The 27174-nt window shown below is 42.1% G+C and overlaps 1 protein-coding gene across 2 annotated transcripts; it reads right to left on the reverse strand.

Annotated features, from left to right (window-relative positions):
• Nucleotides 1–3682: 3682 nt before the first annotated feature.
• Nucleotides 3683–26849, reverse strand: LOC124036258 (synapsin-1-like). Of its 2 annotated transcripts, none has more exons than XM_046350580.1 (13): nucleotides 25836–26849; nucleotides 23655–23712; nucleotides 17581–17672; nucleotides 16859–17015; nucleotides 13147–13236; nucleotides 10967–11029; nucleotides 10703–10845; nucleotides 10437–10511; nucleotides 10247–10349; nucleotides 9973–10122; nucleotides 9711–9780; nucleotides 8966–9557; nucleotides 3683–6470 (listed from the first exon to the last, which is right to left on the reverse strand). In XM_046350580.1, exons 1-13 carry the CDS (start codon nucleotides 26159–26161, stop codon nucleotides 6335–6337), a joined length of 2055 nt encoding a protein of 684 aa, XP_046206536.1. In that variant the 5' UTR covers nucleotides 26162–26849; the 3' UTR covers nucleotides 3683–6334. The 2 variants fall into 2 exon arrangements, with proteins under 2 accessions (XP_046206536.1, XP_046206538.1); XM_046350582.1 differs by having other exon boundaries at nucleotides 3683–6432; nucleotides 25836–26845.
• Between the last annotated feature and the right edge of the window lie 325 nt (nucleotides 26850–27174).

The following is a 27174-nucleotide window of genomic DNA, read 5'->3' on the forward strand; positions in this document are numbered from 1 at the left end:
CTTTTGGATGAAAAGTGTGCCCAGAGTAAACTGCCTCCTACTCAGTCCCAGATGCTAATATATGCATATTATTAGTAGTATTGGATAGAAAACACTATGACGTTTCTAAAACTGTTTGAATGATGTCTGTGAGTATATCAGAACTCATATGGCAGGCAAAAACCTGAGAAGAAATCTAAACAGGAAGTGGGAAATCTGAGGTTTGTAGTTTTTCAACTCAGCCTCTATTGAAGATACAGTGGGATATTGGTTATGTTGCACTTCCCAAGGCTTCCACTAGATGTCAATCGTCTTTAGAATGTTGTTTGATGCTTCTACTATGAAGGGGGACTGAATGAGAGGGGAATGAGTCAGAGGTCTGCCAGCAGTCACGAGCTCAGTCATGCGCATTCACATGAGAGGTAGCTCACGTTCCATTGCTTTTCTACAGACAATGGAATTCTCCGGTTGGAACATTATTGAACATTTATGATAAAAATATCCTAAAGATTGATTCTATACATCGTTTGATATGTTTCTACGACTAGTAATATAACCTTTTGGAATTTTCGTCTGACCTTTCCGCTGGAAGTTGCACACGAGTTTCGATTTGTTTACCAAATGCCCTAACAAAATGAGGTATATGGACATAAATGATGAACTTTATCGAACAAATCATATTGTGGAACTGGGATTCCTGGGAGTGAATTCTGATGAAGATCATCAAAGGTAAGTGAATATTTATAATGCTATTTCTGACTAATGTTGACTGCGCAACATCGGCGGATATTTATTTTGGCTTGTTTGGGCTCATTAAGGAGAGGTTACTCTAAAGTTCCATGCATAACACTTTAATTTTCATCAACATTTATAATGAGTATTTCAGTAAATTGATGTGGCTTTCTGCAAAATCACTGCATGTTTTGGAACTAGTGAACATAACACGGCAATGTAAAATGAGATTTTTGGATATAAATATGCACTTTATTGAACAAAACATACATGTATTGTGTAGCATGAAGTCCTATGAGTGTCATCTGATGAAGATCATTAAAGGTTAGTGATTAATTTTATGTCTATTTGTGCTTTTTGTGACTCCTCTCTTTGGCTGGAAAAATGGCTGGGTTTTTGATTTGTATTTGGCGCCCTGCAATTCCATTGGCTGTTGGCTAGCGGAACCCCAGTCATAGACAGGTTAACCAGCTCAGCATTCAACACCATAGTACCCACAAAGCGCATTACTAAGCTAAGGACCCTGGGACTAAACACCTCCCTCTGCAACTGGATCCTGGACTTCCTGATGGGCCACCCCCGGGTGGTAAGAGTAGGCAACAACCCATATGCCACTCTGATCCTCAACACTGGGGCCCCTCATGGGTGCGTGCTTAGTCATCTCCTGTACTCCCTGTTCACCCACGACTGTGTGCTCAAGCACGACTCCAACACCATCATTAAGTTTGCTGACGACACCAGAGTGGTAGGCCTGACCCAGAACCTATATACTAGGCAGTGTCAGAGGAAGGCCCCAAACATTGTCAAAGACTCGTCACCCAAGTCATAGACTTTTCTCTCTGCTGTCGCACGTTAATGTTACGTCATTTTCTTGTGTTATTTTTGATAATTTAGTAAATATTTTCTTAACTTTAGTGCTCACGGTGTCTCAGGGCTGTTTAAGTAGGTCCGATCTAGAAATAGTGAGAGAAAGAGATGTCAGGGCACCCTCCTCTCTCTGCCATCTTTGTCTTCGCCCTCCCTCCCTGTCGGGGACAATGCAAGGCTCATGTTATCACAGAAATTGTATTAATCTCTAGCAAGATAATGAGAGCTGAACTCATTAAAGACATTTCCCCCAACACTGCATTACTGACTAACAGCACCAGGCAGGGCTTGAGTGGAGCTGTAGACCTGAACTACTTCCTAAAAGCTTTAGAATAGATTTGCTGTATTTGCTCCTTGAACTAATATAAAATGTTGCACTGGAATGTGTGTTATTTTGTCATATATAAACACTTTTCTTCCTTCTGATAGATAGGGTTGACAACATCTCATATGTCACTGTCACTCCACCTCCACTCTACATCATGTGGTTGTCAGTGCGATTGTCATGTCATATTGTGTCAACTCGAGAGGTGGAGAGGTAGCAGTAAACGACACTATGCCATTTGTATGCCAGGAGATCAGAGAGGGATTTTGTGCAAGTACTTATTCAACATGAAATCATCTCATCACTGTCGAGATGAAGGGCTCCCTATAGGTCATCCGATATTTAAGAAGATTTATAGTCGGGTTGGAAACAGCAGTGCTCTGAGTATCTAGATAAGAAATGCAGGCAGACAGAGCTTTAAAATCCTGTGTGACCTTTCAGAAAAAGGTAGCCGGTTAGAACCCATATAACATCCTGCAGAAATTGGATTCTGCACTCCAGACACACTAGTGTATAATGAAAACTTTCAAGGGAAACATAAATTGATCCAAGGTGTAATTAAAATATCGAACTCCCTCATCCTTCCCTAGCTATGTCCTTCTGCTGCATGGGCCAACCATGGAGTTTTGACAGAGCTCAGGGACTTTTCTTTTACAAGACAGTTGTGCAACACAGCCATGGGTTGACTTTGTCTTAACAACCTTTTCTCCAAGCCAAGTCACAGCAAGAGCACTCAAGGGAGTACTTGGATTATTAATATACAAAATAAAGCTTAAAACAAACAAGCCATGAAGCAAGTCCTCTGTCCAGAGTAAAGAGACCAAGAGGGGAAAGCAGTAATAAAAATATTATCTAGATCTATTTGGCCGTATGGGGTAAATGCTGCCGTTGTCTGGTAAGACATTCCTATTGAATTTACAGGGTTTGTGTGTTTGCTTGTACGGTATATGAGCCTTGAATGAACACACATGTTGAACTGTAATAATAAAAAAGAAGCCATGATCAGCTTTGGATATTTTCTGTGCTTGCTGGCTCAGTTGTAATGAATAGGATCATTTGAAAGTGTATAGTATTTTGTAGTAATGTTGGCACCTAATCGTATATCCTACGTCTCACCATACTACATTTATTATCCATTTCGTATAGCTGGCATATCATGCATGAACATAGAAATCTTACAAGGTTACCAGACGTTTATAATATCCTCTACAGCCCTTTTGTTGCTGTAATATGGTTCAAGCCTGTTGCATTCATTCCTGTTAAGGTGGCGCCAACCTGTGCTATTCTATTTACTGTATATCTCTGTCTCTTATAACATGTTCTCCAAGCAATAAAACATGATTTCTGTCCTTACAACAATATGATAAGAAAGACATGATCAGAAAAGAATAATTTAGGCCACTCCACTCTAGATACTGTATTTTGAAACTAGGATCTCATTTTGGTGCATTGTGCGTGTGGTAAAGTTCACAGTACATAGTGTAAAGGCCTCTGAGCCTTCCACTGGCTGGTCAGTCAGACTGCAACCCTGCACCACCTTGTGGTCACATTGGTAGAGCTAAACCTTATTACACCAATGTTATTGAGTCAAACCTTATGTAAAGAATAACTTATCTCTCTGTGTGTACTGTATGCAACTATGCTATCATTCCACAGAGGAAATGAGCCATTGGCCATTCACAGTTTTGCACTGGGCTTGCTGATATCATATCTACTCAATGATAAGTTATTCTTTATCTGAATCATTCCTCATTTGAACATAACAAAGAAAATGGTTCATCAATGTTACTATTGGTCTTGAACTTTATTGAATATGTGCACATGTTGATAGCATAGTAATTTTCACATAATTATTCAGCTACATTGCAAATAACATCAACTATACGTTTCTACATGTATTTTAACACTCCACCATGATTTACAATATATTTAATATTTCCTCTTCATTGTTGTTTATTTTAGATACATATATAGATTTCTTATTTTATACATCTGGCAGGCATCAATATTGACAATCAATTTCACAGAAATTCATAGTGCAGATAACAGATAAAACCTTTCCAAAATAAAAACATCTGCATTTAGAAAACAGGAAAACCACTTTACCAAAGGAAAAAGGCATAGCCTACCAATTGTAAACATACATTCAAATATATCCATTAAAAAGAATGTAAACATTTAAAAGAAACATGTACCACGTCAACAAACACATCTAATGAATATCAACAAATAGGATTAATCAAGATTGTTGTAATTATCACCCCAATGTATAACCCACAGGAGGATTATAACTCCAAACATAGCTATGGGTTATAGGAGGGAGAGCATACCACACAGAGGCAGAGGGCAGAATAAAACAGTAACAATGCATGCCAATCACGCCTTCATCTAGACAAGTCAATTTCACCGATTTGTAGGAGGTATCATTTGAGGTTTCTGTGATCCACACAAAATGGTATACCATGACAATTATGTTTGCTGAGTTATGATTTACATTGAGTCCTATTATAAGATGTTTAATAGACGTTCGAAAAACAAAGACATGTAATCCTGAATAGAAGAGAAACTGATGTTAAAAAAGCTTCTTCAAAAAGTAGAAATAATCCATGACCATAAATGCCAGTACTAAAAAGGGCGTAATCCCCAAAAATGAATGACAGAAATGCCAAAAATCAACCAACATCCACAAGTACTCATTGAAAACACACAACATATTAACAAGCACGTCAGCGGGGGGGGGGGGGTGACGAATCTGCATAATTTGTATGTCACTATCTATACAACAATTCTATTTGGTTTGACAGTTTTACAGAACAACATGAACACGTTTATGCACCACTTATCACAAGGGGTCACTGTGGATACACAAAGGGGCAGATGCACAGGGGTTCTGCAAGGAGGTTGGGACTTTCCGAAATTGGCTCCAAAACAACATTTTGCCATGTTGACATGGAACACACTCTTTTTGGAAGACATGTTTAGTGCCCTTGAAAGAGGTCTCAGCAATGGGCTCTTTTTCTGACCAATTATCAAAGGGGTCATTGATTGATATTTTGGGGAGAAAGTGTTATGAGTAGAAAATCAAACAGAAGTATAATGCAGTGCTATATCCCACAGGGGGAATCCCAGTGCGTTTATTTTACACTGCCTACATGATCCATGGGACATTCCTTGGCTGAGCATTTCATTGGACTAGGCCTCCTGCTCACAAGCTGTGACCCTGTTGGGAACCAGGGGACAGACAGCACAGGCACCCAGACACTCTCCACTCATAGAGACAGCAGCATTCCAGGCCCTTGTGGGCTGGTAAAATAGAGCACTAAGATGGCTGTGTCTCTGCAATCTGACAAACTGACATTAAAATAAAATAAAACATCTCTTGGTTCATTTCAAATAACAAATACATTCTACCTCAATAAAAACACATGCTTTTGCTATCATTTGCAGTAGATCATTATCCTAATTACAGTGCAACGTATGGAAGACCTGACTCCTGACACGAGTGAGTCACAATCACCAGGTCATCCCTGAGACAATATCATTTGATCTGACTGAACTCTGTGTCTGTGTAAGGCATGTTTTCCAAGATGAGTGCTATTGGGATTTTGTCCTAATCTAACAGGAGAAGGGAGAGGGAGGCAGCAACGGCATTCTCACAAAAACAACATATACTTTTGCAATGCTAACTACTCTAGCTAATTACATGTGACAACACGGTTACAAGCGCCAAAGTGAGTGGTTGAAACTGCAACCATACCCCCTTTATTGACATGCATCTAAAGCAACATCACTTAGAATAAATGGGTAGCTCAAACAGCTATAGTGTTGCTTTACTGTAACAATGAAGTGACCTACTGTGATGGCTTAGTGATGGTTCATTTGAGAGCCAACCAAAAGTTGGTCAAATGTGTCACTATGATTTTACAGTAACAACAGAAAACTGGCAACACTTTCATGAAGATTACCAGTGTATTGATCCCACTATTAGCATAAAAAACATTCAAAATGATCAAAGGATGACCAAGCAGATATCTTTCAATACATACCATACAAACAGCCACTGTCCCATTATATAACAACACAATCTATAAAGGGACAAGAATCTTCACCCTTTTTTCAGAAATTTAAACACACGTGCAACAACAAGAGAAGTGTGTGTGTGTGTGTGTACGTGTACAAATAATTTTGAATGTGAAGGTGACTGGGAATGTTTCAGACTGACACCAACAAACCTAGCTGTATTATATTCTATGTGTGGTCTTGAAATGTATAGGCAGTGGATGTTTTATAATGAATGTTCACATCAATGTACATCAATGTCCATAATAGGGAGGTGAAGTCCTGTTGGTCCTTTGCGCATTGGCGGGGAAGGGTCTGTCTTTCAGTCTGTCTGTCTTTCTGTCGGTGTGGGAGGGGGGCTTACTCCATCTCTCAGTCTGAAAAGAGACTGGCAAAAGATTTGCGTAGGTTGCGTATGGTCTCAGCCTTCACCTCATCCTGGCTAAGGCTGGCCTGCGGGGCTGGGGTTTCTGGAATGTTGAAGGCATTGGTAAGAGACTGGGACTTGCTATAAAGAGAGGAAATGGCAATAGAGGAGAGGAAGAGGCTATTAACGTCATGCAGCAAACTCATGGAATGGTAAGACTAGGGTATGGCAGGAGAGAAAGAGAGAGAGACACACGAGTTCCTTCAGTATGTAATATAATTAATTACATAACTGATTCAGTGCATTGATCAGCTCAACTTGATCGGTGAATGACAAATGGCATGCTCCTTTTTCAACTTTGATTTTGACCAGGGTTCCAAGTTCTGGAGGGCACGAAGAGAAATGAATTGAAGGAATTGTCTGCAGCTTTGACTGTTAATAGCTTGTTAAAGCCATATTCCTGATGCAGTCCTAATCTACTACATAACACTTTCTCTTACTCCTTCCACATTTGCGCCCTCTATCACATGCACTAAGGAACACTGCTCTTTTAAATCTTTGTTTTATTGAACATGCCGTAATGATAAAGGTATTTTAATGACATGACGAGTGCCTTGGTATTCCTTGTTTGTTTTTTTATGACCAATTAACCCCTATACCAAAGAGCACCTTTGAACGACAAACACCTACTGTTGTGTATCCTAGTAGCAATTCCTCTCTTCCTTTCTCTGCGAACACTGCTCCAGTTTTAAAGGATGTATCAACTAAACTTAATTTTTCATTCATCACTAGAGAATTACTAAGAAATTCAACATGGTCATACCCGATGGTATTTAATACCAACCTCTTGTCAATGAGACCATCAAATCTAGCATGATCAAAAATAGTCCTTGTAATTTCCTGATCCTCAATGGAAAAGTAATAGTCACCATGTCTTTGATTATAATTATTCATTACTTTTTCAGTGTTTCCTGAAATTGAACACATTTAATGTTATTGTTGAATCCTGTGAAGAATAATCTGAATCAAAACTTGATCAGCCATGCACATAATCGCATGCTTGATTGTAAAAGCTTTTAACACACACTTCTACAGTTTCTGCAAATGATTTTGGAGAGCAATGATAAAGGGGAGCACAACATATAGGCAACAACAAATTCCCAAGGTTTGACAAACAAAACAAAGTGTTGAAGGAATGCAGGAAATTCTAGATGATGGCAGTCACCGGAAAAGGGCTTGTTGAATAGTGTGCAGTACACGAAGTGTGAAAAAACATTCCTTTGAGCATGATTTTACATAATACAAAAACAGTCCACAAGACTTATCCATATGAGTGATTCATGCACACCCAGTCCAAACATTTGTAATGTCGATCAAATAGCAATCTTATAACATATCCCATTACAAAACAGATTATTTGCACATTCAATATTTATCTCAATATCTAGCCTACAGGAATAACAGGATCATGCACATCAGTCCCCATGGTGGAGATAAAAATAAATGAAAGCTAAATCTGGAACACAGAATCCTCTCATCAGTTATACAACCATCTTTATCTAGAGTGAGATAGATAGAGCATCCTGTGTGGCTGACTGGTGTCATATTACATCTGACAAAAACAACAGGAGGATGTTACATCCTCTCCCTCAACGTGATCAAGACAAAGGAGATGATTGTGGACTACGGGAAAAGGAGGACCGAGCACGCCCACATTCTCCTCGACGGGGCTGTAGTGGAGCAGGTTCAAGTCTGCTCCACTACTAGAGCTTCAAGTCCCTTGGTGTCCACATCACCAACAAACTAACATGGTCTAAGCATACCAAGACAGTCGTGAAGAGGGCATGACAAAACCTATTCCCCTTCAGGAGACTGAAAAGATTTGCCATGGGTCCTCAGATCCTCAACAGGTTCTACAGCTGCACCATCAAGAGCATCCTGACGGGTTGCATCACTGCTTGGTATGGCAACTGCTCAGCCTCCGACCGCAAGGCACTACAGAGGGAAGTGCGTACGGCCCAGTACATCACTGGGGCCAAGCTTCCTGCCATCCATGACCTCTATACCAGGCGGTGTCAGAGGAAGACCCTAAAAATGGTCAAAGACTCCAGCTACCCTACGGCAAAAGGTATCGGAGCGCCAAGTCTAGGTCCAAGAGGATTCTAAACAGCTTCTACCCCCAAGCCATAAGACTCCTGAACATCTAATCAAATGGCTACCCAGACTATTTGCATCCCCCCCCTTTACACTGCTGCTACTCTCTGTTATTATCTATGCATAGTCACTTTAATAACTCTACCTACATGTACACATTACCTCAATTACCTTGACTAACTGGTGCCCCCACACATTGACTCTGTACTGGTACCCCCTGTATGTAGCCTCACTATTGTTATTTTACTACTGCTCTTTAATTATTTGTTACTTTTATGTCTCATATGTTTTTAGGTATTGTTCTTAAAACTGCATTGTTGGTTAAGTGCTTGTAAGTAAGCATTTCACTGTAAGGCACATGTGACAAATACAATTTGATTTGATTTGAAATATTGAGCTATTGAGTAATACAGGTGGGATACACGAAGCAAAAAATATATTGTTTTGAATGTTTTGGAATATTTTAGGAAAGCTTTGCTTACTTCAGTGGAGGGGTGGCTCCCATAGCAGGGTGGTCATGGCTGGGCTTCAGTGGGGGCTGGGGTTTCTGCTGCAGAGGGGGTTTCCCTCCGGGGCCTCCCTGGCCCTGGGCACTAGGGCGGGGCTGCTGAGTAGTAGGGGCCCCGGGGCGGCCTTGCTGGGCTGGAGCTCTCTGCTGCTGTGGAACCTGGGGACCTCCTCCCTGGGACTGTTGCCTGGCGGGCTGACCTGGCTTCTGCTGGGGCCTCTGCTGGGGCTGGCCCCCTGTGGGCTTCTGGCCCGGGCCTCCAGGGGGGGGTCTCTGCTGCTGCTGGGGTCCTGACTGCTGTGGCCTCTGGCTCTGAGGGGAGCCACCCTGGCTCATGGATCTCTGGGGGGAGCCCTGACCAGAGGAGGGTTTCTGCCCTTGCCCTGGGGGACGCTGCTGGGCCCCAGCTCCTGGGCTGGCCTGTCTGGCCTGCTGTGGTGCCTGGGCAGAGGGGTTCTGGGTGTTGGAGCTTTGGGCAGGGGACTGGCCTTGGGGTGAGGGGCGCTGCTGGGAGGGGGAGCCTTGGCGAGGGGCGGTACTGCTGGTGGGGGCTTGTTGTGGGCCACCTGAAGGAGACAGAGCACTGTTTATCCAGAGTGCAGAGTCCCTATCAAGCAGTCATTTAAAAATAACTATGTAGCTATCTTATTACCAGCTAATGAACAAAAGCAACAGTGTCAATTGGGATTTGGGGCCTTAATATAGAGCCATTTTCTTACCTTGGGGAGGAGGGCGTTGCTGAGCCTGTGGCACTTTGGGTTGTGAGATGGGCTGAGGGGATGCAGCTTTCTGAATGGCCAACATATCACAATGAGACACAGAGTTAATGGGTTACAAATACACTTTTTTTTTATCAATTGACCAAATATACTGGCCAATTAACAAAAGAGACCACTCATCTAAACACACGGCTTTTGACAATTGTTGACTAATTTTCAGTGTAATAAACTGAGTTGTGGTTAGCAACAGTGTGTCTGTCACCTGTGCAGGCTGCGCAGCTGTGGGGCGGACAAGAGAGGGACTTGCAATGTGTGGAACTGTCTGGTTCATTTTGGAGACGACCAATTCTGCAATTTGTGCACGGTCTTCATCCTGCTGGTCTCCAATCAGGGGCATGGAGCAGCCCACCACCTGAGGGAACGAAAGGGGGAAATGACATGTTAATACAATGCTGTTACCAGTGTAAATACAGTGTTACTACACAGGTATAAGAGCAACATCATGTAAATAGTTAAAAATACTTCTAATCCTTTACCTCTATGATGTAATCCTTGCCATCTTTCCCATGCAGAGCCTCCACAGCACACATATCTAAACCACCAAACACCTCAGAGCAGGAGTCCACCCACATTCGGTACCTACAATGTTGGAGAACACTGTTACTAACTAGGAAACACACGGCTGTCTGCCTGGTGCGCAAAGGCCCAGTCTGTGATAGAACTCACCTGTCTGACATGGCTATCTGCTCCAGCATGGCTGAACCAGTGTTGGTTTTCCAGTTCCCTGAAATCGATGTCCGCCTGTTAAAAAGACAAGATCTACCATTTAGCATGTTCTCTCATGATCATCTAATTCACATCAATGTTGGGATATGCAGTCTAAATGGATCTTGTTGGTCTTTGATCTGTAGCCTGTGCTAAATAGCTTGAACATTTGTAGAATGGATTGACCTCAGTCACACCACAACAAGGAGCTCATTTATTTCACTCACATGTAGGCCTTGTAATTGTCTCCAATCTTCTGGATGCGGACATCGTACTTTGCATCAATGAAAGGTTCAGATGTGGCATAGGTCTTGGTCAGAGCAACAACACTGGCAATATCTTGGAAGTCATATTGATTGTCCACTTTCACCTACAGGGTAAAGATACGATTCAAATAGATTATGTTAATAGTAATTACTTGTGAAGCATAAACACTGATCCAGGCCTACTTTATCTCATTTAAAACAGTAACAAGAGCAGGCCTATCCTACCTTCCCCATCCCTGAGTGGGCGTGGCCCATTTTCACCACCACAGGGAAACCAGGAGTGGTGATCTGGAGCAAAAGACAACACAACACCCTCCATTGGCAAACATCATACTACACAGTCTCCAGAAATGTAGGTTTGTTTGACTAAAGGGAATGTGTAGCACAGAGTTTCTTAGTAAATTGCTAATTGAGTAAACTATAAACTCAAAGTTGCTGTTCTTTGCTAAAAGAGTCAGGATACAGCTAAATAAGAAAGCCACATCAAGTTTTAATGGGCTATATAGATAAGATGATACAGTGAAATCAACTGAGTGAGAACCCTTGTAATTAAAACATCTACTGTATACTACCGTTCAAAAGTTTGGGGTCACTTAGAAATATCCTTCTTTTTGACAGAAAGGACATTTTTTGTCATTAAAATAACATCAAATTGATCAGAAATACAGTGTAGACATTGTTAATGTTGTAAATGACTATTGTAGCTGGAAACGGCAGATTTTTAGGTGTACAGAGGCTCATTATCAGCAACCATCTCTCCAACGTTCCAATGGCACGTTTTGGCACGTTAGCTAAAAGTGTATCATTTAAAAAAACATTTTGCAATTATGTTAGCACAGTTGAAAACTGTTGTGCTGATTAAAGCAATAAAACTGGCCTTCCTTAGACTAGTTGAGTATCCGGAGCATCAGCATTTGTGTGTTCGATTTTCAGGCTCAAAATGGCCAGAAGCAAAGAACTTTCTTCTGAAACTCGTCAGTCTATTCTTGTTCCTAGAAATGGCAGCTTCATTAAATAGTACCCTCAAAACACCCATCTCAATGTCAACAGTGAAGAGGTGACTCCAGGATGCTGGCCTTCTAGGCAGAGCTCGTCTATCCAGTGTCTGTGTTCTTTTTCCCATCTTAATCTTTTATTTTTATTGGCCAGTCTGAGACATGGCTTTTTCTTTGCAACTCTGCTTAGAAGGCCAGCATCCCAGAGTTGCCTCTTCACTGTTGACGTTGAGACTGGTGTTTTGTGGGTACTATTTAATGAAGCTGCCAGTTGAGGACTTCTGAGGCATCTGTTTCTCAAACTAGACACTCTAATGTACTTGTCATCTTATTCAGTTGTGCACCGGGGCCTCCCACTCCTCTTTCTATTCTGGTTAGAGCCAGTTTGCACTGTTCTGTGAAGGGAGTAGTACACAGTGTTCTGTACACAGAGATCTTCAGTTTCTTGGCAATTTCTCGCATGGAACAGCCTTAATTTCTTACAACAAGAATAGACTGACGAGTTTCAGAAGAAAGTTCTTTGTTTCTGACCATTTTGAGCCTGTAATCGAACCCAGATACCCAACCAGTCTAAAGGCCAGTTTTATTGCTTCTTTAATCAAACAACAGTTTTCAGCTATGCTGACATAATTGAAAAAGGGGTTTCTAATGATCAAGTAGCCTTTTAAAATGATAAACTTGGATTAGCTAACACACCGTGCCATTGGAACATTGGAGTGATGGTTGCTGATAATGGGCCTCTGTATGCCTATGTAGATATTCCATAAAAAAATCAGCCGTTTCCAGCTACAATAGTCATTTACAACATTAACAATGTCTATCTACACTGTTTTTCTGATCAATTGTATGTTATTTTAATGGACAAAAAATGTGCTTTTCTTTTAAAAAATAAGGACATTTCTACGTGACCCCAAACTTTTGAAAGGTAGTGTACATCTACTTCATTGAGTGAAATATTCCGAGGCCAGCATGAGCCAAAAAGGAAAAGTAAAACTGGAGTGATTATGGAGTGATTCATGTTGATCGTTGAGGCGAGCTGAGCCGAGAGCAGGCCTGCGACTGTAGTCATGGAGGGGGACAGCACTGCGGCAATACAGGCAGACACTGATCTCAGTGCATTGCTTCTGAGGGGATCCGTAGGGCACAGGAATAATCAAACCCACTCTGGCTCAACTAGGACCTGTACACATGCACTCTGAGCCGGTATTAAGATTGATTGCTGTAATTAGATCTGAGAAAATAGATGTGAACTAGCTATTCCTTTATCCTTTTCTTACTGGCCACAGAAGCATGTGTGTCATCCAAACAGAGGGGCAACCTAATAGTCTGTGCTTAGGTCTGTTTAGTGTGAGGACATGGCCATGCCGTGGTGGGGGAGGAGTAGATAGAAGCAGATGGCAGAACACCCACCATTTCCCTGTGGTTGGGATAGTAAACCTGCTCGATCAGTGGGAATTCCTCTGGTCCCAGTTGCTTGTACAATCTCACCATATTAGCAAACTGAAACAAGACATGATAATACAGAAAATACATTACCTTTACAGTAAAATCAATAGTCATGATCTGTCTAGCTCAAGAAATAAACAATTTAACCTGCTTTATATTGCCATGCTTACCACTAGTGTTGTCAGAATTTTGACTTCAATACTGATACCAGGTTTAGTATCACAATACTTGATTACCATCACGATACTCGATACCAAAACAATATTAAAAACGATACCAAAACGATACCAGGGCATAAAAAGAAGGCGTATTAGCCTAAGTCACATAATGGCACTAGATCCAGACAGATCTTTTGAGTTCAATATCATTACATTTGAAATGTTTGATGTCAATCTTTCATGTATGTATGTATGTATGTATGTATGTATGTATGTATGTATGTATGTATGTATGTATGTATGTATGTATGTATGTATGTATGTATGTATGTATGTATGTATGTATGTATGTATGTATGTATGTATGTATGTATGTATGTATGTATGTATGTATGTATGTATGTATGTATGTATGTATGTATGTATGTATGTATTAATTAATCAATTATACAAGCATAAAAACAATCTGACTTTGTTTTTACCAATCTAACTACATAATGTTAATCTGAATATTAAATCAAGCTGTAGACTAGGCCTATTCACAATACAGGTGAATGCATATTCAATAGGAATGTGTCCATGCATTGAGTTATTGAGCTTATTTTGGCTGATTTCACGGGGCTACAGATGAAAAATGTTCTGTTTCCTTTCTATTTGGGACCTATTTTATTATACTGATCAAAAACATTTGTATAGAAGAAGCAATCTCTTATTTTATCAAAGTGTGCACTGTCTCTTTGAGATCAAATGACGTCATTCACACACAGCGAGAGAAACAGGAGAGATGTGACTGAGGCGAGGGAGACGAAGTGAATGAATAACGTTTTTTGCAATGACTGTATGGTTTTGGTGACAATCCGCTTTGAAATCAGCCAGTCGCGACCCGTCATTCAGGGCAAGTGGGGCTAGCAGTTGCCTGTTTTGCATGATATTTTATCATTACTACATGTCACATATCAGTTTTCAAACAATGTAAAAATATATATATAATTCAGTTAATAAAGCTGCATACAATCATGGTCTCTTTTTTGCTTTCTTGAGTAAGGCAGCTCCAAAATGCAGGTGTTTCAGCCTAGCACAGTGCTTTCTGAGGTGGTGGGGCAGCCAGCGGAAAATACAGAGTGTAGGGGTTGGTAATGTTCTGTAGTTGCACCGTGATTGGCTTGGTGCTCATCGGTCATTGGACATAAACATTCCACAACAAGTTGGAAATCGCAAATTCAACAATGAGTGGTTTGTACGGAATCAGTGGCTAACTGCAAGCGTTGCAAAGCAATTGGTAGCCTGCTATTAAGTGGAGAGGGTGTGTGATCCAAGTCTGGATAAAAGGGTCCCTTTTCCAATCTTAAAAGGATAAACATTCACATGCAACACCATGGGCCATAAAAGGTTGAATACATTGGCCATGCTGTCATTCCAGCAGGACTTCTGCCGCGTTCAAGCCAACTGGGAACTCTAGCTCCGACTCGGAAAATACGTTTTGAATGGTCATTCCAAGTCGGGAACTCTGGCCTCTTTCTGAAGATCACTGATTTCATGATTCAACCTAGTTTTTTTCCAGTTCCCAGTTGTCTTGAAAGAACCATAAATCCAGAGAACGCCAGACATTGATGACAAATTTTGATGACAGAATATGCCCACAAGTCTGCGCCACCTTCCTGTTCAAGTGAGCAAGGCACAACAAGGTGAGTCCAAAAATGTATTGTGTGCTGCTGCATAAATGATGTAATATGCCAGGAAGATATGTATACTGTAGCTAAGAAAGTAATACAAAGTCTATGTTGTGTAGTTAGCTGTTAGTAGCCCATGTGCCTCACTCTAATAATTTGGTCCCTTTCCCCCTCATAATTTCTGACAAGGTGGTGCACATGTAGCCTATAGCCTGTTTTAGAGAAATGTCATCATTTAATATTTTAAGAGCTTAAATTGTCTGCTTATATTCCCCCTCTACTTATCCTACGGTGCTGACTTGGTGTACAGGGAAAACACTGTAAGAACGGCCCATGTTCGGAATTCTGTCACTGTACATTTCAAAAGCGCTGAACAAATAATTATATCGACTAGGTCCGTCTTAGCTCGCTCATTAATGTCTTAATCGAAATTACGAATTGCCTCTTTCCCTTATGCCATAGTTTGTACATCTCAATTGTCTGTAGAAACAACATTTGTTTAAGCAAGTCAGCCATATCAGCTATATATTTTTTTAAAGTCAATAAATTAGGTTGAATGAACTGTTTTGCTGCCAGACAACGCTCAGCTGATAGTGAGGTGTAGGTTGGTAAGAATTCACTCCATGGTGCTGAAAAGAAAGCTCTGCTGTTGGGACAGCTTTATGTAGGCCCTAACAGTTTGTGGCACTGTTTGTCACCATTATAGTGCAATTAATGTACTGTTTACTGTTGTGTTGTTTATTGGCTTTACTGGAATGCGTCTACATAATATATATATTTTTTGCCCCACAGAAAAATGTACATGCTAAAATCACCACTGAAATCAGCTTGTAGAAGTAGGGTAGTGAATTGATATTAGCTTCAACTGCAAGCTAGAATGGAAAGTTAGCCTACAAAGCTGGAAGCTACCGGTATATGGCATTGAAAGTGTTCTTAGCATGTAAACAACATTGTTTTGGGAAGAGTAATTAACAGTTGCAACATTTTGCCATGTTGCATTATTCAAGTGTGTTAACTTTTCTGCAGCACAATGGAGTGGGGAGCTAACATGATGCAGCCCAGACTGTGCAGGTGTTCCTCAGGACAGGCTAGAACTAGCAATGAGTTAAGCTTACCGTATGCTACCCAGACTAAACAGTTTGCGCATATTTTATGATGACATTTTCTGACGTTTTGGTTAGTTTTGGTCTTCGGCAGGGTTTGTTTTCTTGACTCAAGTTAAGGTTCGGTAGCCAAAGTCTATGCCCCTTCATCGGTGATTGTTCAACAGTACTACTCCTAGTAGGAGTGGGAGCTATGGACGGGATTATTCAATTAAGTGCTCGTTGTCATTCAACGAGAAAAGACTAGTTTTCATGCAAATTTTTCCACTTGAGAAATACTGCACCAAACATCTTAGATAGATGTAAAAGGACCTCCTCGGCAAAATCGTCTAAATTAAATATAGATTTTGGATTTATTTTAGATGAATTCTACCTATTTTGAGAAAGTGTTACTGGGTATGTTATTGCTACGGTGGCTCAAGAGGGACAAACAACAGTAATATTGCCGCTTTTTTCTTCTTTCAACGAAGGTCTTTAGGGAGTACGAGAGCACAGACGTTCGTTTCGCATAGTCGAGTTCTGCCAGAATGTATAAGGACTCCTTAAGTGGAGCAGGCACTGTGCACTTGCTCTAAAAGGGGACATTGGCTGTGCTGACAGACAGACTTGATCCTCTCTCAATTACTAGACAACGTGAGACACATTTGATAGAAGTACCGAAAGTAACAAAAATTCTCGTACCAAACCATTTTTTATGTTCTAGCATCAAAAAATAAGTTTCAGTATACCGGGCAACACTACTTACCACCCATGGCTTGTCACAGAAGTTGTAGACAGAGTGCAGAGAGTTTACACCTGGGAGACCAGCATACTGCAACCCAATCACTATGTGTCGGTGATCTCCATTCTTGGCCATACTGAAGGCATGCTGTCTAACCAGCACAAAGTCAGGCCTGAAACATCTTGCAAAATAGAAAATACAAAACAATTCCACAAATTACCAATACATTATATTCAGACAGACATATGAACATTTTATTATGGTATTGTACTTGAAACTTGCAAGAAATCCTGCATGTCTTGTAACATTAGCAATCATGACACACTGATTATCTTTTTAAAATTTTTACAACTATCTTAAAGATCCATTGCAGCAGTTTTTTTCTCAATATCAAATCATTTCTGGGTAACAATTAAGTAACTTGCTGTGACAGTTTTCAATTAAAATAGTCAAAAAGAAACAAAAATAGCTTTTTCTCAAGCAAGAGTAATTTCTCAAGCAAGAATTTAGCTAGGACTGTCACCAGGCAGACCAAAACCCCATCCCACCAAAACAGGAGGAAATGTCAGGTCTTTTCAAGCAGCTCTTACACTAAAAAGGCATTGTCAGAATTTTCACAATATCACAGCATTATTCCAAACTCATAGTGTGGAAATATAAAACACATGAAAATCATGTTTTTGAATGCACTCAGCCTTTAAACAGCATGTAGAACACTGTATTCAAATGATGTACAGTAGACTTACTTGGTGACCTTGGTTTCATTCCGGATTGCTTCTATATCAACACTATAGGCCCCCGTAGCATGAGCTATCAAGTTGATTTCAGAGAAGTCAGCCTGAATGGAAAACATCAGTGTCAATCCCCAACCTGGTCTCTGATTATTTTGTATTATTCTGTATGTAAATCTGGGATACTCCATTTAGTATGATATGTTAAGTTTCATATAGTTACATAAGACAGATGGTTACTTAAGGCAAAAACTAAAGTAAGGTGGTTGGTAGGGCTGGATGAGTGTACGTATTACACAAACGTCTAGCAACCCAAAGGTTGCGAGTTTGAGTCTCATTCAGACAATTTAAGGTATTTAGCTAATTTGCAACTACTTAGCATGTTGGCGAATTCTTCCCCTAACCTTAACCATTTTAGTGAACCCTTCACCTAACCATAACATTAACCCTTTTAGCTAACCCTTCCCTTAACCCTAACCTTAACCCTTTAACCTAACTCATAAACTTAACCCTAACCTTAACCCTAACTCTGAGCATATTGTATGTTTTTCAAATTCGTAACATATTGTACGGAATAATACGAAATGCTCTGAGACCAGGTTGCAATCCCAGTCAAACAGCATTGTGATTTTAATAACAGTGACATTCTAAGGTTATAGTTCACTCCAGAAATCGACGTTTGTCAGACGTGATTAAATTAGATGATAGAGTTAAGACAGATGGATCTAGAAGACAGATTGTGTGGAATACCTTACCGTATTAATTCAATGGCTTTGTCCCAAAATACTATGAAGATTGTACAAGGTAACAACTATCACCTCTGCAGATAATGATACATTCATTGCACAGGACTATTCCTGCTGAGAGACTCATGGCACACATAGCGGAAACACTCTAATGCAACATAAAAGGAGAAGACAGAAATAGGAGACATGGAAAATGCCACAAGGCAGAAAAAATAATCCCAACATTTTTTCAAGTCTTCATTTACAAAGCACAGATGGTAGCATTAACTCCACCACCGGGTATAAATGTTTTGGGGTCCCACATAATATCATCTTATTTTCCATAGATATTGTTATCAGATTCAGAGTGACAACATATTATCACACTTAATGGTTATCCGACTCTCAGTCCACTTAACATAGTTCAATATGTTATTCATGTCTTGTGTTTTCTTTGATTCATTGTTTATTGCATATAGTAAGTGCAGGTCTGCAGCAGCAATGTACAGTCTGATAATGTCACTAGATGCAAGGGTTGTCTATCTGTGTGCTTCAATCCCTACACTCAATAATGCCCATCATGAGGTTACCTGTGAGTCTCATTGGGTGTTGTATTACCTCAAATCACCTCTCCAACTCCTGTGTGGCTCAGTTGGTAGTACATGGCACATAAAACACCAGGGTTGTGGGTTCGATTCCCATGGGTTACCAGTACATATGAAAATGTGTCATGTTTTGTCTTATATCATCTTGTCATTTTGCTTTTCCTTCTGTTCGTTTCCCCCTGCTGGTCTTATTAGGTTCGTTCCCTTTTTCTATCCCTCTCTCTCCCCCTCCCTCTCTCTCCTCTCTCTATCGTTCCGTTCCTGCTCCCAGCTGTTCCTATTCCCCTAATCATCATTTAGTCTTCCCACACCTGTTCCCGATCCTTTCCCCTGATTAGAGTCCCTATTTATTCCTTTGTGTTCCGTTCCTGTCCCGTCGGTTCCTTGTTTTGTATTCACCATGCTGTGATTGTGTTTCGCCCTGTCCTGTCGTGTTTTTGCCTTCATCAGATGCTGCGTGTGAGCAGGTGTCTCTGTCTACTACGGCCTGCGCCTACCCGGCGACCTGCAGTCTGTGGCCGCTTCTCTTGTTATTCCCCTCTACAGACTAGAGGATTTCTGTTACTCCCTGTTTGGATTTGAATAAACTCTGTTTCTGTTAAGTCGCTTTTGGGTCCTCTATCACCTGCATGACAGAAGGAACCGACCAAGTAATGGACCCAGCGACTTCAGACGCTCGTTACACTGCCGTCGAGATCCAAGGAGCCATGCTCGGCAGACACGAGCAGGAATTGTCTGCTGCTCGCCATGCCGTGGAGAACCTGGCCGCTCAGGTTTCCGACCTCTCTGGACAGTTCCAGAGTCTACGTCTCGTGCCACCTGTTACTTCCTGGTCTGCCGAGCCTCCAGAACCTAGGGTTAATAACCCACCTTGCTACTCCGGGCAGCCCACTGAGTGCCGCTCCTTTCTCACGCAGTGTGAGATTGTGTTCTCTCTCCAACCCAACACATACTCTAGAGAGAGAGCTCGGGTTGCTTACGTCATTTCACTCCTTACTGGCCGGGCTCGAGAATGGGGCACAGCTATCTGGGAGGCAAGGGCTGATTGCTCTAACAAGTTCCAGAACTTTAAAGAGGAGATGATTCGGGTTTTTGACCGTTCAGTTTTTGGTAGGGAGGCTTCTAGGGCCCTGGCTTCCTTATGCCAAGGTGAACGGTCCATAACGGATTATTCTATTGAGTTTCGCACTCTTGCTGCCTCTAGTGAGTGGAACGAGCCGGCGCTGCTCGCTCGTTTTCTGGAGGGACTCACGCAGTGGTTAAGGATGAGATTCTCTCCCGGGAGGTTCCTTCAGATGTGGACTCTTTGATTGCTCTCGCCATCCGCATAGAACGACGGGTAGATCTTCGTCACCGGGCTCGTGGAAGAGAGCTCGCATCAACGGTGTTTCCCTGCTCCGCATCGCAACCATCTCCCTCCTCTGGCTTTGAGACTGAGCCCATGCAGCTGGGAGGGATTCGCATCTCGACTAAGGAGAGGGAACGGAGGATCACCAACCGCCTGTGCCTCTATTGCGGAGTTGCTGGACATTTTGTTAATTCATGTCCAGTAAGAGGCCAGAGCCCATCAGTAAGCGGAGGGCTACTGGTGAGCGCTACTACTCTGGTCTCTTCATCTAGATCTTGTTACTATGTCGGTCCATCTACGCTGGACCGGTTCGGGTGCTACATGCAGTGCCTTGATTGACTCTGGGGCTGAGGGTTGTTTCATGGACGAAGCATGGGTTCGGAAACATAACATTCCTTTCAGACCGTTAGACAAGCCTACGCCCATGTTTGCCTTAGATGGTAGTCATCTTCCCAGTATCAGATTTGAGACACTACCTTTAACCCTCACAGTATCTGGTAACCACAGTGAGACTATTTCTTTTTTGATTTTCCGTTCACCGTTTACACCTGTTGTTTTGGGTCATCCCTGGCTAGTATGTCATAATCCTTCTATTAATTGGTCTAGTAATTCTATCCTATCCTGGAACGTTTCTTGTCATGTGAAGTGTTTAATGTCTGCCATCCCTCCCGTTTCTTCTGTCCCTACTTCCCAGGAGGAACCTGGCGATTTGACAGGAGTGCCGGAGGAATATCATGATCTGCGCACGGTCTTCAGTCGGTCCCGAGCCAACTCCCTTCCTCCTCACCGGTCGTATGATTGTAGTATTGATCTCCTTCCGGGGACCACTCCTCCTCGAGGTAGACTATACTCTCTGTCGGCTCCCGAACGTAAGGCTCTCGAGGATTATTTGTCTGTGTCTCTTGACGCCGGTACCATAGTGCCTTCTTCTTCTCCGGCCGGGGCGGGGTTCTTTTTGTTAAGAAGAAGGACGGTACTCTGCGCCCTGCGTGGATTATCGAGGGCTGAATGACATAACGGTTAAGAATCGTTATCCGCTTCCCCTTATGTCATCAGCCTTCGAGATTCTGCAGGGAGCCAGGTGCTTTACTAAGTTGGACCTTCGTAACGCTTACCATCTCGTGCGCATCAGAGAGGGGGACGAGTGGAAAACGGCGTTTAACACTCCGTTAGGGCATTTTGAGTACCGGGTTCTGCCGTTCGGTCTCGCCAATGCGCCAGCTGTTTTTCAGGCATTAGTTAATGATGTTCTGAGAGACATGCTGAACATTTTTGTTTTTGTCTATCTTGACGATATCCTGATTTTTTCTCCGTCACTCGAGATTCATGTTCAGCACGTTCGACGTGTTCTACAGCGCCTTTTAGAGAATTGTCTCTACGTAAAGGCTGAGAAGTGCTCTTTTCATGTCTCCTCCGTTACTTTTCTCGGTTCCGTTATTTCCGCTGAAGGCATTCAGATGGATTCCGCTAAGGTCCAAGCTGTCAGTGATTGGCCCGTTCCAAGGTCATGTCGAGTTGCAGCGCTTTTTAGGTTTCGCTAATTTCTATCGGCGTTTCATTCGTAATTTCGGTCAAGTTGCTGCCCCTCTCACAGCTCTTACTTCTGTCAAGACGTGTTTTAAGTGGTCCGGTTCCGCCCAGGGAGCTTTTGATCTTCTAAAAGAACGTTTTACGTCCGCTCCTATCCTCGTTACTCCTGACGTCACTAGACAATTCATTGTCGAGGTTGACGCTTCAGAGGTAGGCGTGGGAGCCATTCTATCCCAGCGCTTCCAGTCTGACGATAAGGTTCATCCTTGCGCTTATTTTTCTCATCGCCTGTCGCCATCTGAGCGCAACTATGATGTGGGTAACCGTGAACTGCTCGCCATCCGCTTAGCCCTAGGCGAATGGCGACAGTGGTTGGAGGGGGCGACCGTTCCTTTTGTCGTTTGGACAGACCATAAGAACCTTGAGTACATCCGTTCTGCCAAACGACTTAATGCCCGTCAAGCTCGTTGGGCGTTGTTTTTCGCTCGTTTCGAGTTTGTGATTTCTTACCGTCCGGGTAGCAAGAACACCAAGCCTGATGCCTTATCCCGTCTGTTTAGTTCTTCTGTGGCTTCTACTGATCTCGAGGGGATTCTTCCTTATGGGCGTGTTGTCGGGTTGACAGTCTGGGGAATTGAAAGACAGGTTAAGCAAGCACTCACACACACTGCGTCGCCGCGCGCTTGTCCTAGTAACCTCCTTTTCGTTCCTGTTTCCACTCGTCTGGCTGTTCTTCAGTGGGCTCACTCTGCCAAGTTAGCTGGTCATCCCGGTGTTCGAGGCACTCTTGCGTCTATTCGCCAGCGCTTTTGGTGGCCGACTCAGGAGCGTGACACGCGCCGTTTCGTGGCTGCGTGTTCAGACTGCGCGCAGAAGAAGTCTGGTAATTTTTTTCTGCTTCTGCTCCTGGTCTTGCTGGGTCTCAGTCTGTTCCCTGCCATCGCATCTCTCCTGTTCTTGTTCCTGCCCTTGCTGTGTCTCAGTCTGTCCCTAGTTCTCATTTTTTTTTTAGAGTAGTACCCTAGTTTCCCTTTTTATCGTTTTTCGTTACGGTCCTGAGGAGAGGAGTTGGGTTCTTTCTCGGGACGTGCTGGACCGTTTGATCTATGATTTCCTCCGTTGCCGCCAGTGTTCCTCCTCGAGAGCGCCAGGAGGCGCTCGGTGAGTGGGGGTACTGTCATGTTTTGTCTTATATCATCTTGTCATTTTGCTTTTCCTTCTGTTCGTTTCCCCCTGCTGGTCTTATTAGGTTCGTTCCCTTTTCTATCCCTCTCTCTCCCCCTCCCTCTCTCTCCTCTCTCTATCGTTCCGTTCCTGCTCCCAGCTGTTCCTATTCCCTAATCATCATTTAGTCTTCCCACACCTGTTCCCGATCCTTTCCCCTGATTAGAGTCCCTATTTATTCCTTTGTGTTCCGTTCCTGTCCCGTCGGTTCCTTGTTTTGTATTCACCATGCTGTGATTGTGTTTCGCCCTGTCCTGTCGTGTTTTTTGCCTTCATCAGATGCTGCGTGTGAGCAGGTGTCTCTGTCTACTACGGCCTGCGCCTACCCGAAGCGACCTGCAGTCTGTGGCCGCTTCTCTTGTTATTCCCCTCTACAGACTAGAGGATTTCTGTTACTCCCTGTTTGGATTTGAATAAACTCTGTTTCTGTTAAGTCGCTTTTGGGTCCTCTATCACCTGCATGACAAAATGTCTGCACTCACTACTATATGGTTCTCTGGATAACAGCATCTATTACATGACTCACATATAAAATCAACTCTATTCTAAATTGTCCTTCTTTAAGTCTTTAATGCCTTGTATGGGAAAACCAGTCACCAAAATAATTCTACAGGGAAAAGAGACAATGAAAAAAACAAAGGTGCAAGAGCAACCCACCTGTTCCACCTTAATGTCGAATTCACCATGAACCTTTTTACCTTTGAAGACCTTCACCCTATGGAGAAGAGAGGCAAGAGGGGTAGAAATATATTTGACTTGCATAGCAACTAGGCCTACTTTGGACAGGAGTTTTTAATGCTATCCTATCACACAAGTATACTCAAATGATGGTGAGATGTACGTACCTCAAATAAATAGAAAAACATTAACTATTTTGGAACAATACATCATCATGGTATCTTACACAAGTATCTCAAATTGAGTGTGAAGCTCAACAAAGTCACTTACAGATGATTTGAACATGATGTGCAAATTCTATCTGTCCTGATGCCCCTAACTGAGAGCTTGTTTATTGCTTGATTCATTGAGTGATGTGATTGGCTCACTGTTTTTCTCTGCCCCTTTAAAAACTGTTTGCGGTGGGCAATACAGTGGAAACCTTGGTTTTGTGGAGGGAAGTATTACTTGGATGAGATAAATTAAGGTTATCACGGAAATGCTTTCCCTCCACTTAAACCTGTTTTTGTTGGATTAAAATTGGATTGTGTTTTATGTATCCCTCCATTTTGTTGCGACGCTAAAATAGTTGATGATAAAAGACAACATTGGGGAAGAAATAAATTAGCTTCCTAACAAACAATAACGCTTCATAATAAATATAAACATCTAGAGCAAGACTTTACAGCTTTCACATTGAGGATTGGAGTTTTGGGCTTGAATAAAAAATGTTTTTGTTATTCAGTTTGATAATGTACAACTGCGCATTAGTTGGCTGGCATATGAAACGAATGGGTAACAGAAGCACAATGCTTTACCAAGCTAGCTATTTTAAGATTAATACATATTTTAATTCGCTCTCCATTATCCCATACTGCCAGTTTGCTTGCTAGCTAAAGTTAGCTAAATGGTTAGCATCACTATTTAGCACAACATAACTAGCTAGCTAATCCACTGACTCTCAACAGCTAGCAGGCAGCTGCTTCATTCTAAAAATGAATGCATTGTTATTTATGTTGCTAGCTACACTAGTTATCCAGTTAATGCCAAGTATCAACAAAGGCGTACTACAAATTAGATTGCCAGTTAGCTTACTTTAATTACAGCAGGCACAAGCCAAAAAAGATACTGCCACCTTATGGCCTGCTGTATTTCAATTTAGTAAATTGGAGGTAAAACGGTTATATATGCACAAGAAGTTAAAGGTTCACTATGTAGAAATCACTCCGCCATTTCCTGGTTGCTAAAATTCTAAGAGTTTGTCTAACTTCAGTTAAATGGGACAAAACAAGCAAGTATGGTGTAGAGAATCATTTTACCATCTAAACCCCTATTTTCATTAACCCAAAAATTATTTTCAGCTGTTTGAAGCTGGTGTACAAAACCGAAATTAAAAGACGCCAAAACAAAACTTAAGATCGGGAAGCATTGAAATAGCAGACATAGAACAGATCTACCACTTTGACTTGCTTTCAATGAGAATGACAATCAAGAACTTATGTTTCTATGTGAACTTGGTCAGGTTACCGAAAAGGTTACATATAGCAGCTTTAACTGCCAAAGCTAGGCAGTCAAATTTCTCAGTGTGTCTGACCTATTACCTGCCTCTGACTTACCTTTCATGTATTTCCACTCAAGCCCATTCTCAAATAACCTGCTCGCTTTGCTCTTGGTGTAAACCTAGGGTGTTGTAGTCGGTTCTATGGTACTGAAATTAGTTAAGTCAAAGCTCTCGGCCAGGGTGTGACACGGTCATACCTTGTCCATAGGCTGCTTACAGGGAAAGGAAACCAATGTGCAATTTGAGTGAACCATCCCTTTAAGCATACCAAAAACTCTAAAAATGGTATATTATGCATGCTTATTTGGCACGACGTAACCATCTGGATATGTAGCATAGTCTCGTTTGCCATGCCTGGCACACGCGAGACCACCTGGAATGCGCTGGTGGTGCAAACGAGCAATTTTTGTGTCCTGTTTAGGTAATGACTGTGGATAACATGTCTTTGACATATACACTGTATTAGACTCACTTTGTTTTGCTCTATATTCATACGTGTGTGTAGTATGACTATAGTAAAGATGAAGTATATCCTAATCATGACCTGTTTATTGGAAGCATAGGCTACTGGCTCACATTTGAGTATAATGGCGTCTAACCTTACACATCACTCTCCTTACCAGTCTGTCTGTTGGTCATCAATAACCAGGAGTATCTTGGCACCAGAGGCAACGCCTGCTTTGTCTGCTACCTCGGTGACTTTCTCAGCGACAGCGGCAGTGGTTTGTTTGACAGCTTTAGTAAAGGAGGATAAAAAGCCAGCTCCGGCTCCGCTTCCAGTGCCCTCAGATTGCTGGTTGGTAGACATACGCCTCTCTGGTGGTCCAGGCGACACTATTGCAGGGTCTTGCTGAGGCGGGTCAGGGCGTTGTAGGTCAGTCATGTACCCGTTGGGCAAATTGGACATAAAATTGCTGTCCGACAGCCGACGACGCAGGTAATTCATGTTGAAGATCAAAAAAGTATACGAAAATGTATATGGCGAACCCTCCCCTCTGATGCAAATTAACAATGGATGAATTCACCTACCAATAGCTTATAACCAAACCTATTTTTCAATTTGAATGGAAGGATCAGTTGGAAATTAATCAATCCGGGGTCGCAGAAGAAAAAAACAGGTTGTCAAAATGGGTATCAATTAAATTCGTTTATTTTCTAATTCTACCGATGGAGTGGCCTGCACCTGCTTCAAGGTTTAGACCTGTTAAATTGACTCGAGGAAGGATATGTCTACTGGTCACGGTAAGAAAAGTCAACACGAATATCTAACCTTTGCCTACCTCAAATAATTGTCCAAATTCGATTCGCATCCATCAAAAGATTCGTGGGTGGCTGCGTAAAATAGATAACAGGTGAGTCTGGCTTCCACGTCCTCTGACCAGACAGGACGTGCTTCGGTCTCAGTTCTTGGGAACGGATGATCCGTGACTTACAATTGGGTGTACATAATTTGTCTTATTGCAGCACCCCCTACCCAATCCTTCTTTCGAGGTTCGGCGCAGTTTTTCCTTCTATCCTCCTGCGTCACTCCCCTGTATCCTTCGAGACGAGCGGGGCAGGTTGGGATGAAGGGTGGTGCTGAAGAGAGACTATTGATAGGCGCGTAGCTTTCGTGTCGGGGGAATGACTGCGGGCATTCTGAGAAATAAAACAGTCACTTCACCTCCTACACTGTAATCATTGCATTATAAAGTGTAGGAAATTAATACTTGTGATGTGGTAAAACAATCTATACAGGAAATGCGCCATCTGTTGTCTATGCTCGTGATGAATGAAAAAAGTGAATAAAGCGGTAACAATAGCGATATGTTGAGGCATCTGGTTACATTTTGATATTAAAAGAAAGTCATTGATTTTAGAGAGTTTTGTGATGCATTATCATAGGCTGCAAATTTATAGACAAAGCAACGAGTGATTGTTACAGAGAAAATGATTTCTTTGAGTTAAATGGTTGCCAGT

Source organism: Oncorhynchus gorbuscha, linkage group LG05 (genome assembly GCF_021184085.1).
Source record: "Oncorhynchus gorbuscha isolate QuinsamMale2020 ecotype Even-year linkage group LG05, OgorEven_v1.0, whole genome shotgun sequence".
NCBI lineage: Eukaryota > Metazoa > Chordata > Actinopteri > Salmoniformes > Salmonidae > Oncorhynchus > Oncorhynchus gorbuscha.